This window comes from Solanum pennellii, chromosome 4 (assembly GCF_001406875.1).
Source record: "Solanum pennellii chromosome 4, SPENNV200".
NCBI lineage: Eukaryota > Viridiplantae > Streptophyta > Magnoliopsida > Solanales > Solanaceae > Solanum > Solanum pennellii.
The window spans coordinates 68815734-68827545 of NC_028640.1; the positions used below are offsets into that span (position 1 = coordinate 68815734).

The 11812-nt window shown below is 33.9% G+C and overlaps 1 protein-coding gene across 4 annotated transcripts; it reads left to right on the plus strand.

Annotated features, from left to right (window-relative positions):
- LOC107018361 lies at positions 1–8458 on the plus strand. Of its 4 annotated transcripts, none has more exons than XR_003578004.1 (13): positions 1–244; positions 339–407; positions 1128–1193; positions 1269–1344; positions 1798–1875; positions 2321–2418; positions 3132–3205; positions 5565–5652; positions 5755–5912; positions 6270–6312; positions 6409–6529; positions 6615–6680; positions 7604–7630. XR_003578004.1 is itself a non-coding variant. In XM_027916662.1 (13 exons), exons 1-12 carry the CDS (start codon positions 140–142, stop codon positions 6641–6643), a joined length of 936 nt encoding a protein of 311 aa, XP_027772463.1. In that variant the 5' UTR covers positions 2–139; the 3' UTR covers positions 6644–6680; positions 7604–7630. The 4 variants fall into 4 exon arrangements, 3 of the variants coding, with proteins under 3 accessions (XP_027772463.1, XP_015074311.1, XP_015074310.1); XM_027916662.1 differs by having other exon boundaries at positions 2–244; positions 6409–6460; XM_015218825.2 differs by lacking the exon at positions 6409–6529 and adding an exon at positions 8104–8458 and having other exon boundaries at positions 3–244; positions 1798–1869; positions 7604–7681.
- The last annotated feature ends 3354 nt before the right edge of the window (positions 8459–11812 follow it).

Genomic DNA, 11812 nt, shown 5'->3' on the forward strand with positions numbered 1-11812 from the left:
TTGAAAAATAAGTGTCTCCGCAATCCCAAACAGGGTCCAAGTATTCTCAAACCCCTTAGGTTTATTGGTGTTTGGGGTCAGGGACTTGACGAAGAGCTTCAACAAAAGTTTGAAGTTGAAGCAGAGAAACTGACAAGTAATGTTGGAGTTGAAGGCAAAGTTTTTGAAGAAAGCAGTGGTTTCTTCCACTCTAATTGAGCATCCATCCCCGGCCAATCTTCAGTCTACTCGTCTTGCCATTCATGTCCGTTAATTCCCTTTTCTCAAAATTCAGTTTTTTATTTTGTGCATACTCAATTCAATCTAACTGTTTCTCCTTTTTTTTTTTTTGAGAGCAGATGAATGATGATAATGATTCTTCTTGTTGGGTTTACATTGCATCTGGCTGCCGCATTTATAAAGTTCTTGTAAGTCCTTTCCATAATGTCTTTGTACATGTATAATTAACTCTTCATATATACCAACTTGTGTTCAAAAATCAAAACTTGGTATGTAATGATGTATTATTATTCAGTTTAGTCCTTTTGCTTTGTCTATTGAATTCCAGTAAGCTTAATTGAGTTGCAATCATTCTAAGTGACTGTGATTTCAACACTCATGTCTGAGATGTCCTCCACACCTATTTGCGCTTCTTGTTCGGGAGGTAAATTACAAGCTATAGGCCCAATGGACGATTCAGAATTTTCACTAAGGGGCTCGAAAAATAAAAATATAGTGCTTTGAGATTTCAATTCGGAACCTAAAAGATTGAATTCTGAAACTCCCTAAACAACTAAGCCAACCTGTAGCCTTGTGTGCAAGGGATTCCAAGTCTATATATACACTAAAAAAAGAAGTTTATATACATAAGTGTAATATTTGTCAAGGGTATTCAGATGAACACCTTGCCCCGTGGCTATAAAGAGACAGAGAGATAGATTGAGGTTGAGGGGAGGAGCTGAATAAGCTGCTTTGTTATACCACTTTGTTCTTTGTACTTATCTGGTCTATATATGATGATAAGTTCATATTGACTTCACAAACATGCTTGAAGGCTATTAGTTGCATAAACCTTACTAAATGTGTTGATAAACATGTTGGATTAAGAAGCAACAGATGTTCAATTTGTTTTCATTTTCACTGTACAGATTCCAATGGAAAATTCATTGCTCAATCTAGGAAAGGAGGACCTTCTAATTCCTGAACAATGTGAGGTACACTTGCCATTTCTTATATCATGATGAAAGATGTTAAGTGTGAAGTAGCTTACTAGTATTGTTAATTTGAAGGTTCTAGAAGCTTCAGTGGTCAATCGTTGCCCGCATCGATCAGAAATCCAAAGTATAGTGCTAGCTGAAACTGAAAGTAAGATATGGAGATATTTACCTTTTGAATTTTTGCAGCCCTTCGCGATATTCTGAAAAGCTTGTTGTTATTATTTCCTTATTCTGAATTATCTTCTTAAGTAATAAGAGAGGGAAAGATAACATAGAAATAGTGACAGAGAAGAGGAAATTTTGGAAAGAAAGACAAATAGCCTGCTATATCATCATATCATTAAATCGTAAATCTTTTGTCGTATCTTTTTTTTATATAAGTTGGCATTGCATCATGCTTATGGTCCTGTATATTGAAGGGCTTTCTACCACTTCTTCTTCAAGAACTTGCTGCTATTGTTCCTACTAACTTCCCTAGTTTTTAGCTGCACGGCCCTTATTGCTACTACTGTCCATTAGTTTGCATGTAGTTTCTTTTATGTATTTGAAGCAACTAATCTTTACCTTTCAACAGCTTAATGATCTGTCTAGTTCTCTACAGGCTCTGGTTGCTCAATGCTGGGAAGCGTGGATTCTTATGGTCACCTTATTGTCTCTAGATTGGATGCCAATGGTGACGGTATCTCTCCTATTTATTTTTCAGTACTTAGCTGAACAGTGATGGATTCTGTTAAAAATTAGCATAATTTTGGAGTTGAAATTTTGGTTTACCTCTGTTAAACCTATTTTTTTTCCATTTATATAGGCGTAATGCCACAGTTAGTTAATAACTAAATTTACCAATTATGGGGTCTGATGTGCTCATTTAATAGTTTGGTTTTGCTGCTTACAATTTCACGAAAGAATCTTCAGTAAAGATGCTATATTTGGATTACTATTACCTGGCATATAAGTGAAATAGTGTACCAACTTGATTTGAGAAACTTATGATCTTGCTAATTTGAGTAGATCTAAGAAAAATTGTTATTGACATGGACCACCGATGACTTTTACTGATGAGTTATTCCCACATTTACTCTAGCATGATATTTAGGTTACAGCTTGATGAATTCCTCATATTCTAGATGTCAACGGGCTTACGTATTCTGTCTCTCCTCGAGATTGTGGTGTTGGAGAAGGTAGCTGGGCAGGCCTGTGCTTCAATCCCACTCAACGATCCATGGTATTTCATCTCATATGTCTCCTAGGTTGGAGTCTGTAATCATTAATGTTGATGCTTCACATCTGCAGCTTCTGCCTGTTCACTTTGAAGCAAGTAATTGTGCCCGTGGGTGCAAAATAGAGGCAGTTGGTGTGGAGGGGAGGCCTTGTCCTTGTCAGCTGACTAATTTGCAATCTATTTCTTGTTGTGTATTTACTATCGTGCTTCAATGTAGCTTGTGTCCTTTGCCTGAGATTCTTCCAGATACACTAGTCTGCGTTTTTTTGACCTCTACCGTTTACTAAGAAATTTGAAATGATGGTATTGGCTAGCACCCGAATATCCTCATCTCTGAATGTACCAGTGCATGTTTTTATTTTTTTTGCTCCGTGTGAACTGGCTTACTAAGCTACACAACTTGTTGGTCAGTATACCTGATTAAAACAATGGGTTATTCTGGTATTATATTGGCTATTCAAATGAACTTTAATGCACCTTCTTTTTTTTTCCTGAAACTTGTGAGTTGTGACAGTAACTCTAAGCACTTTTAAGTTGATGATTTGAACCTTAAAGGAAAATGAGACGGTTGATTTTTTTCTTCTGCACAATCATTTTTTTTCCTTTTTAACATCCTCTCTGCGCGCGCGCATGTCTTGGAAAGTGTAAGTGTTTCATTTGTGGCATATTTCTAGCCTTCTGCCTGAATTTCAGTATTTTCTGGCCTTTTACCTCAGGCAGCTGTGGCTCACAGTTTCTCTAAAACCATTGATGTCTATGACCAAGATATTCATGTCCGCACCTTACGTCCGTAAGTGCTTATCTTTGCTTCGGAGACGGTAGATCATTTACAGTATAATCTCAAACTTTTCATTTATTTTTTGCTACTATGCTTTCCATTTTTGAGATATTGTTTATATGTATAGCAGCAAGTCACAAAAAATCGTACATCTAGTTCATATATCCTTTCTAGACAGTCTGGACTGTTTTATTCTCACTTGGAGGCATTGCTAGACTACTACTACCATGGAAGCTTTTCTGCTACTTTGGGCCTTTTAAGCAATGTTGTTAATAAAAAAGAAAACCAGTAAACTATTGCCTGATGCTGATTTAAGTACTCGTAACAGATATAAACAAATCTGAATAATGGTTTCTGCAAACCTTCTTTTTGTGGATTAATTACTGTTTCCATAAAGACAATTTGACTGTTCTATATTTCTAGAGCTCTTTTATGCATGACTTGAGTCCTAAGTTTGCATCTTTTTCTTTGTGTAGGGATTTGTGTTGGCATGTCTTTAGATCTTAATATATAAACCAAAGAACAAAAGAAATCAAAAGAAAATGCATGGCAATAGCTACCGTGTAGAAGAAGGTCCACAAAAGTATCTAAGAAACAATTTATAGAATTGGTTGTACCTGGTTTTATGAAAGATTATAATTGACATTTATCTTTGAAAAGGGGGCGGGGGGTGGGCGGTTCAATAATCAAGGATTCAATCATAAGCCTTCTATTGTTGAAAACCATCTCTTTGTTGCTCTGGTATTATTGAAAGCCAAAGATTTAGTGTTAGAGGAAGAGAATATTCAAAATGCTGAGGCACTACTGAAACTGTAAGATCTAGCCAGGTTGGAAGAAATAACTTGCGGCAGAAGTCTTGGTGCATATGGATCCCACAAAGGTGATAGGAACATATGGATTATAGATTGATTGAGGATTGGCTGAAGAGCAGGAAGCCATAAAAGAAGAGATATGAAGTAATAATCTATTTAAAGAACCTGTCAAATAGAGACTCTGCTTTGGACAGAAGATAACCCCAAATTTTACGAGGAAGAAGAGGATCGGTTCCAAAGATTTTCTAGTGAATAGGCGGAAGACAAAGCAATCAAAATGTGAAGGTAGTTAAGCCCCTAGCCCTAATGGTCTCACAATGTCTTTTGACCATAATTGGCAGCCCATAATTAGGAGGCGCCTTCTGCATGCAGTCCACATACCTAAGAATAATGAGGTTGAAAAACTTGAGCACTTTAACAGTAGTAATTCTAAAAAAAATTATTCAAAGAAGAGGATTTTAAGCCTGTCAACCTAGTGGGGAGCTTCCACAATTCATCATTAAGTTGCTTACAAAATCACAAAAATGTTATGAAGAAGCTCATGGCTGATACACAAACAACATTCATAAAAAGGGAGTCTATAGATTGTATGCATTACTGCCCAAATCACAAATGAATGCTTAGAGAGAAGGAGGCAAGTAAAGCTGGGGTAATCTATAGAAAAAGGTTTCAATCATGTTAATTGGAGTTCTCTGTTCTGATAAGAGAATGGTCTTCACTGAAACGGATAAACTGCATCAGTTAGTGCATTTCTTTGTTATAATGATAGTTGATGATATTACTTTGATACTAAAGTAAGCCATGCACTTGACATTGATCTGTCACTTTTACATTGAGAGAGGAAGTGTCAATTGTTTTGGCCATCTCTCACCTTACCTTATATAGGCTGATGACATTCTCATAATATGTGATACAGATAATAGACAGGTTGAGTATATAGAAATCATCCATCATTGGTTTTGGCCTTCTCTAGATTTTATAATTTATATAAAACTGGAGAAAAGTTTCCTCTTTCCTGAAGTTCAGAAACTTGAGAACTGGCTGCCAATTTGGGAAGTAATATTGGATCTTTATCTAACTATGTACTTAAGCATATGCCTTTGGTGTGACCTTTAAATGAGTGTACATCTGTAGTGGAGTCATTGAAAATGTGGAGAAGAAGATGTAATTGAAAAAGGCAATCCTTTTGTTATGTGGGAGACTGACTTTAATAAACAGTATGATGGATGCTTCCCCAAACCATGCAATTATCTTTATTCCTATGCCAGAATGGATAGAGGAAGACAGGGCTAGAAGAAATTTCTTATGGGAAGAGAACAAAAAGAAAAGTAGTTCTATCTAGACAGTCTCCATATGAAAGCTATAATTTATGTTGGTACCTAAGTTAGTGAGTATGAGTTGGTTGTTCACAGGTTGCAGTATGTAGAAGCTTTATTATCGTAGATTGCATTTTTAACACACGTGGTCTTTCAGATGACAAATATTTAATTTGTAATTATTTTTTTTTTGGCTTAAATATATTTGAGAAATTTATTCAAAGAAAAAAAATCATATTGCAGATTGTGGCATCCATCTTCACTTATGTTCATGCAAAATTTGGACTTAGGTGGTGGAAATTCTGTATTAGCAGTTGCAGAAGGTTGCCTGGTAATGTTTCTATGTTATTTTGTTTCTTATGTTAGAATCATGCAGAGAATGTCTTGTTCTTTGCTGATTCTTTTCATTCTCTGCACTCCATACTGGCTGCAGCTGACAATATGGGACTTGCGAATGAAAGAAAAGGGTGGTTGTGTGCGTCGAATCTGTGGATCTGTAGGAGATAACTTGTATGCAGTCTGTAATTCTTCAAAAGGTACTATTGCAGCAGGTGGAGCTGATCGTACTGTGACTGTCTATGATCCTCGCAGGTAATCTTCTCTTAAGGCTTTACTTTGCTTTTACTGGTTGTTCTAGTGTTTATCTTACAGTGTGCTTGTGTACTTGATCAAATTTCAGATAACCTGGAATATGCCATGTTAAGTAATTTGTTCTTGTTTGTTATCTCATACATTTCTCGTCTTGTGTATTCTTTTGAAAGGAATATTGCCAGTTATAGCACTAGGATATGTTCACACTTAGAAATTATATTGAAAACTACAATTTTCTCAGCTTTCTGTGTTTGCTTCAGAGTCCTGATGGGTAACATAGTTTCCGGCAGGTTTGGTTGTGTAAGAGGGTTGATTTTTTTTTGCAACACACTGATACAATATACATTTCTATTACAGATGGTCAGCAGTGTCGAGATGGCTAAACTGCTCTAAGTATGAGGTTAATCTTGTCCTCCCCCCTCTTACTCTCTCTCTCACTCACACACACACACATATACACACATTTATTTGTATAGTAGTTGTTTCTGTCAATAAGGTATCGAAGGAATTTCTAAAAAGAAGTCCAGCCAATAGTATCCTTGTCTCAAGTGAGGCCACAATTGAAGTTGTCTGGTCAAAATTTTCTTTCATCTCATTTTTCGTTGCTTAAATCTCAAGTAACATTCTTTCTGGGTTCTTTTTCCATATCCTTGTTGTGCATCTTTTCTTTCATGATTCTTTTATTACACCTATGCTTTACAGATAACTGGACTTGCTTTCTCTTCCGTTGATCCTGAATATGTCTATGTACAAGGCGTTGACTACGAGGTGACTATTTCACAACTTACCTTTTATAGTTTTCATGAATCTTAAATAGAGAATCTGAGTTTCATCTTTACTCCAGCATATATCCTCCCTTCCATAAAACGTAGTACTCCCTAGATCCAAGTCATCCAACATTGATGTAAAATTTCAGAACAGCTACTAGACGTTTACATGAATCTTAAATAGAGAATCTGAATTTCATCTTTACTCCATCACATATCCCTCTTTCACTAAAACATAGTATTACCTATATCCAAACTTTGACGTAAAACTTCAGCACAGTTACTAGACATTCCTTGAAAGGATGTTCAAACTCTTTTTTCAATATTCCAACTTGTAACCTCATTTCCTTTAAACATAGTTCTTCCTGTTAAAATCCACAATTGCTATATGCTTTTAACATTGCAGACAACTCCTACCAAAGTTAGGTACTTTCCCTCTTTCTTTCTCTCCAGGACTCCGAAGTCAATATCTCCCCTTACATGGTAGATTACATGTTCATCTACTATGATTACAATGTTATTAGTAAAAGCATAAAGCAAAAAGTAAATTTCTGAAAAAGTAAAAGGACAAAGCAAACTGTTACATGTGATACCTGGTTCTTGCAATTTAGTTGTTCCCTTCTGCAGATTTTTTTTCCCTTTTCATCATTAACATTACCATTCGCTATTGCCAATTTTGAAAACATCAGTCTGAACATAGAGACCCTCGGCGGTCTATTACCCTGTGAAATGATACTGGGTGTTATCCATTTTTTGTAATTTTGAGGGCCAAAATGACAATGTTTATAACTTGAGAATTTAAAAGGCTTTGTACCTTATCTATCTATGCTTTTATTTTAATTTCAGGCTGTACGCTGTGCATTTGGACTTTTGTCCCTGTGACTCTATTGTTTGATAACAAATTTGATATATACTTCTTAACAGGTCATCTGTGGACGATGGCAAGAAAGCAAGAAAATATTTTCGTATCGAGGAGATTCTAATTGGCTCGGATTTAGCAAGGTAAGAACAAAGTTTAAATGTAGTATGCTAATTATCCGAGCCCAGTTGGCTAGTTTGCTGTAAATAACTTCCACCTATGCAATTCTCCGTCAATGGAAATCGATCAGCAATGATGAGAAAATTTACATTTGTATAAGACCTAACATTCTTGTAAACCATTCGGGGTGGCCCAGTAGTTTGGGCTTGGGACTTCCATGTTGGAGGTCTCAAGTTCGAAATCCCTTGCCAACAAAAGCAAGGGGTTTGCCTTTTGGGTCGGGCTTGCCTAGTACACGTTACCTCTCCTATGTGGTTTGCGAGCTATTGCAGGGTTTTACGCACCCAAAAGTAGTGGCTGCGGGTTTCCTCGTCATAAATAAAAGTACCTAACATTCTTGTAATTTCACCTCCATTTAATTCATCCAATTGTTATTTTTTGACAGTGTTCAGACAGGGATGTCTTGGGGGGTTGGTCCGACTCAGGTAGCCTATTTGTCGCTGATATCCGTGCAGTGAACGGATTACACCTTTCAAATGACTTAGATGTTCCTGCTGCAACCAGTGTTTTTTAATTTGATTTGATTTTACGGCGGGGCAGGGCGTATGCCTGTAAGCCCCCAACGTTAAATTTTAACTTTTGTTGTTTTGAAGTATTTTTGCTATATATTGGTGTTATTTATACTTTATGTTATTATGTTTGAGATATCCTTCCCTGTGTTTCGGAGTTAACACCTGGCCTAGTGCTGTGTAAAACACCTCGCCTCACCTTTGAATGAATTTGTTTCTCTTCGTTCTGCATTTTACTCCATTCTGTACACAAGTCATGCAACACTCGAGCCATATGTTGGTTAACAGCATCAACTATCTTGATAAGATTGTCGTTTAAAACTCTGTATGAAAAAGATCAAGAGTGCCCCGAAAGCCCCAAAGAACGGAAATGGAATTTGATTTGTATGGTTCCTTTTTACATATTGAAGTATTGAATAGTGTTATCTGATATTTATTGTGCAGAGACATTACAAATAATAGATAAAATAATTGAATCGCAGCAATTTAATTCTATTATCGTCATTTATTGGAAGAAAAAAGAATAGAGAAATCGTTACATAGGTTTGAAATGGTGTACTAATTTACTACAGGTGAATGAGCCAACACAACAAGTTCTTTCTTTCTCTTGTTTTTGGAATTTCCTATCAAGACTTTTGTCAAAATTATTCTATTTGATCCAAATTACTATTATTTTGTAGAATTTACATTAAATATCTGCTTTTATATATGTTAATTTAAAGCCAGTCCAATTTCTTTTAAGTAGTTCCCCCAGAAGTTCTCAAATTTCAATATGTCTGAAGTTGAGGATTGTTAAATCAAACAAAATTATATGAAGTTTGAACTCATTCAAATATCAAGCATTGTTTGATACTTTTTAACTTTAGACACATACGGAAGGTTAATATTTGGAATGTTAACCTCATTATTTTCAACTTCAATTTAGCAAATTTAAATACGACTTTCAAGACTATTAAAGTTTAAATTTTGAATCAATATAAACATGAAATATTTTTAACTAACAAAGTACAAAATGACTTTTTATTTTTTACGATTACAAATATTTTGAGAACAAGTCATAAAAAATGACCAATATGTGGAATTGGAGCAAATTGAAGGAGTCAATTTAGATGAATCTTTCAAAGGTCAAGATATGTAAAGCATTGAGGAGACAAGATCAACTTGCACTAAAGCTATTTATTTTCTTCTCAATTATTTTTGGACCCTAAAAAGTTTATAGAGTTCCAATAGGGTGGGTCCCCCCCAAAATAAAACTTTTGGACAATACTTAATATGGACCTACCTTTATCTAGACTAACCCCTCCAATGCCTATGGAAATGTACCACCTCACCACTCCAAAACCCTAACTACCAAAAACAAGGAAAAGAAATACTTTCTCTATTTCACAAAAAATATCCTGATTTAACTTGGCACGAATTTTTAAAAAATAAAGAAATTTTTTGAATTTTGTGGTTCCAAATCAAAGTTTTGTCAAACGGATAAAATTATCCTTTAATTTTGTGGTCCTAAACATACCATGTGGAAAGCTGAAATTAAAATTTAACTAAAAAAGAAAGAGATCATTTTTTTTAAACAGACTAAAAATAAAATGAGGTCGGTTTTTTTTAAATGGAGGAAGTACTATAAATTAAATAGAAAACTCAGTCATAAGATATCATTCTTTTTAAACAGACTAAAAATGAAAGGAGATTATTTTTTTAAAATGGAGGAAGTACTATAAAATTAAGTAGATAACTCAGTCACAAGGATGTGACTTAGTGGTTGATAAATTAAAATTATTAAACTTCAAAATTACATCGCTAATTTTTTCTTATTTATCCAAGTGATAGTATTTCACTCCATATACACATCGATATCATGATTTAATTGAGGATCGTTCAAGTTGACCCGGACAATAAAATTATAAGAAAATGAATAGGTTACTTAATTTATTTCTTTATTTTTTATGTTTCACTATTCTAATAAATGCAAGTTGCTATCAAGGTTTTTTTTGATAGTGACAAAAAATCAGTTTTGGAACAAAACTAGTAAAAAAATTGGGATTAAGTGATGGAACTATATCCTACTAATTTTTTAGACTGTGGACCCTGGAGTTCTGGGACTTTGCAAAATCACATGCTTTGTGCTTCTTCCTTCTTTAAAGTTTTTGTATAAATCTAATTCAGTAGTAGCTCAATTTTTTAATGACTTTTTTTTTTGTTTATTTTTATTTTCTCATTGTATATATTAAAAATAAATGTTCATTTTACTTGTTTAGTTTTTTTTTTTTTTAAATCTTATGTCAATTCAATCTTAATTATTACTCCATTCTGTTAATTACTTCTTTTAAGGAGTCAAGTCAAATTGAATATGAATAAATATGTTACTACTTACTAGTAAAGGCAAAACAAATAAGAAAATGAATTTGATTTTCATGGCTAAAAGTTCACTTAAATTATCTTACTTTTCAATCCCCTAAAAAGTGGTTTAAGGATAGGCCATATATTATGAATATAATATAAAGGAAACTTTTGGAAAAGTGAAACTTGAAGCACAAGTTTTGGTACTTTTTTAGGGCCCGTTTGGATGAGCTTAATAAAAGCAGCTTTAAAAAAGTACTTTTGAAAGTGCTGAAACTTATTTTTAAAATAAGCAGTTATGTGTTTGGATAAAAGTGCTGAAGTTGCTATGCCAAACGTGAAAAGGGAAAAATGGAAGAAAGAGATGTTAGGGTTATATGGGTAATTTGGAGATTGAATAAAAATATTAAGGCCAAAAACATAAAAATGTGGTCAACTTAAAACAGCTTATAAGCTAAAAAAAAAAGCACCCCTACCCCAGCTTTTAACTGTTGGCTTAAAATAAGTTTTTTTTAACTTAAAATAAGTTATTTTGAGTATTGCCAAACAGCTAAATAAGTCAAAAATCAGCTTTTAAGTCAGTTTGACCAGCTTTTAAGCTGAGCCAAACAGGCTCTTAATGGATATTACTAAATACTAATCAATTATTAGAAGTCCTAATTATTAATCAATTAACTCCTGATTTGATTGGTTTTCGACATTTGATTAGTTGATTTCTGGAGAAAATAAACACCTCAAAACTAGCCCATAGATAAATAGTGGCTAAACACCTGATATTTCAAAATAAAAGGAAAAAATCTTGTTGCAATAATATTTATAAAAGAAAAAATAGAAGATATTTATTTTTCCGTCTGGATCGCTTGGTCGATGGAATAAGAAATTTCAAATTTTGAAATTAATTTTTTTCATATTTAATACAATTTTTTATACCATAATTATACCTATTTCTATACCATATTTTATATGGGACAAAAATTTCAAAATTACTATAATATTTTTTTTCTTCGATGCTTTCTCCCAACATTTTGTAAGAAAAGTCCAATTAAACTAAACACATGATATTATATATATATATCTCATTTTTAATCCAACATAATCTAATATTTATCAATAAAAACATATATACACTAAAGAAAATCCTATAATTATTTAATTTTTATATTACAATTTTGAGATAACTGGCCAGCAATCAACCCTTTTTAAAAGGGATAAGAGATGCATATTGATACGTCCTCTTAGACATGT